We start from the raw sequence: 1,300 nt of genomic DNA, 5'->3' as shown, positions 1-1,300 counted from the left end.
ATCTGCACATCTGCCACAAAGCGCTCCTTGCGGGGAAATTTGTGTGGTTTGGCAGCCAGATCTGCAATGGCCCTCATGATTTCATCCCACAGAGCAGCCACCTTGTCAGGGCGCTCCAGACCTCGAACAGCATCTGATGGTACGGTGAGGATGATGTTTTCAAACTCCAACTCTGCCCAGGGTGAAGGAGCTGTGCGCAGCGACGACCACTCAGCTGCAGTTGTTACACCTGAAAAGAACAGAGAGTAGTGGATCTATTAAATTGCTTTGGATTATTACCTGGGAGATGCTGCCCTCAGCCCTTCAAATTATAGACTGTTTAAAAAATAGTCTATTAGACCAGTACAAACAAAGGTACACACTAGTGCAAACACATATTAAAGTTCAATCTACCGCAGACTCACCAGTCTTATAATATGGAGCAGGTACAGCCATCTGTGCTGTGACCTCCAACCCCTTCACTTGTGTTTTGGGTGGGGCCACCAGGTAGATGAGTCCTCCCCAAAGGTTCCAGACTTGTATCATCTCTGAGGTGACAGGAAATCGCTCATGGACAGACGGTGGTCTCTTCAGGACATCGTTCTTGTGCAGAGAATCAGTTTGACATCCTATCTGAATCTGCAGAAGAAAAGGAAAATGCATTATAAGCAATAATACAAGCAAAAATATAATAATATAAGCAATACCACAAAGTGTGCAACACTGTAAAAAGGAATAACTAAAAATTGCAATGACTGCTCTGTGTTTAAACAACTAAATGGCCTGAAACAGCTTACAGTATCTATTCACCAGAGACAAGTTTTGTGTCTGGAATTTTTCAGTTTCTGGCACCTTGCTATCTTTAGGTAACAAAGTTGCAACATTCTGAGTGAACTCAAAATCAATTGACTTCATATGCTCTACCTTCCAATTCTTTTTGACAATCTGAGGTGGTATAGCGATGTAGGTCTTCATACCAGGAGAGAGGTAGAGACCTGTACTGATCCACTCTTCCTTATCTGAAACACACAATTATAAAAGATGACAGTCAGGGACGTTTACATGTATAAAATATGCATTTAAAAAATGTATTTCACAGTTTCCAGTGTCTACAAAGAGGTGCATGTATTAATACTGTGTGACACTGAACAACAGGCATTGCTGCATCATGCTGAACGATGCTGTACAATTTAAATTTGTACCTAAATTCAAATAACCACATTCACATTTTTGAACACAGCAGTGAGATCTGACCTGCTGTATCAACATCAACCTTGATCCGGTGGTTATAGACAACAGGCATCATTGGGTTGTCCTTGAT

General features: G+C 41.7%; 1 protein-coding gene across 1 annotated transcript; it reads right to left on the bottom strand.

Annotated features, from left to right (window-relative positions):
- Positions 1–6: 6 nt before the first annotated feature.
- On the bottom strand, positions 7–1,294 carry LOC102314381 (TRPM8 channel-associated factor homolog; the record flags this gene model as incomplete). The annotated part of the gene is made up of 4 exons (XM_005953622.1): positions 1,234–1,294; positions 904–998; positions 405–618; positions 7–229 (listed from the first exon to the last, which is right to left on the bottom strand). Coding segments are annotated over exons 1-4 (584 nt in total), but the record flags the coding sequence as incomplete, so codon positions are not given.
- Positions 1,295–1,300: the final 6 nt, after the last annotated feature.

This window comes from Haplochromis burtoni, unplaced genomic scaffold (genome assembly GCF_018398535.1).
Source record: "Haplochromis burtoni strain Fernald_Lab_line unplaced genomic scaffold, NCSU_Asbu1 Contig_6275, whole genome shotgun sequence".
Taxonomy (NCBI): Eukaryota; Metazoa; Chordata; class Actinopteri; order Cichliformes; family Cichlidae; genus Haplochromis; species Haplochromis burtoni.
Note: the sequence above shows the minus strand (reverse complement) of the source record. Positions and strands in the feature narration are given on the sequence as shown.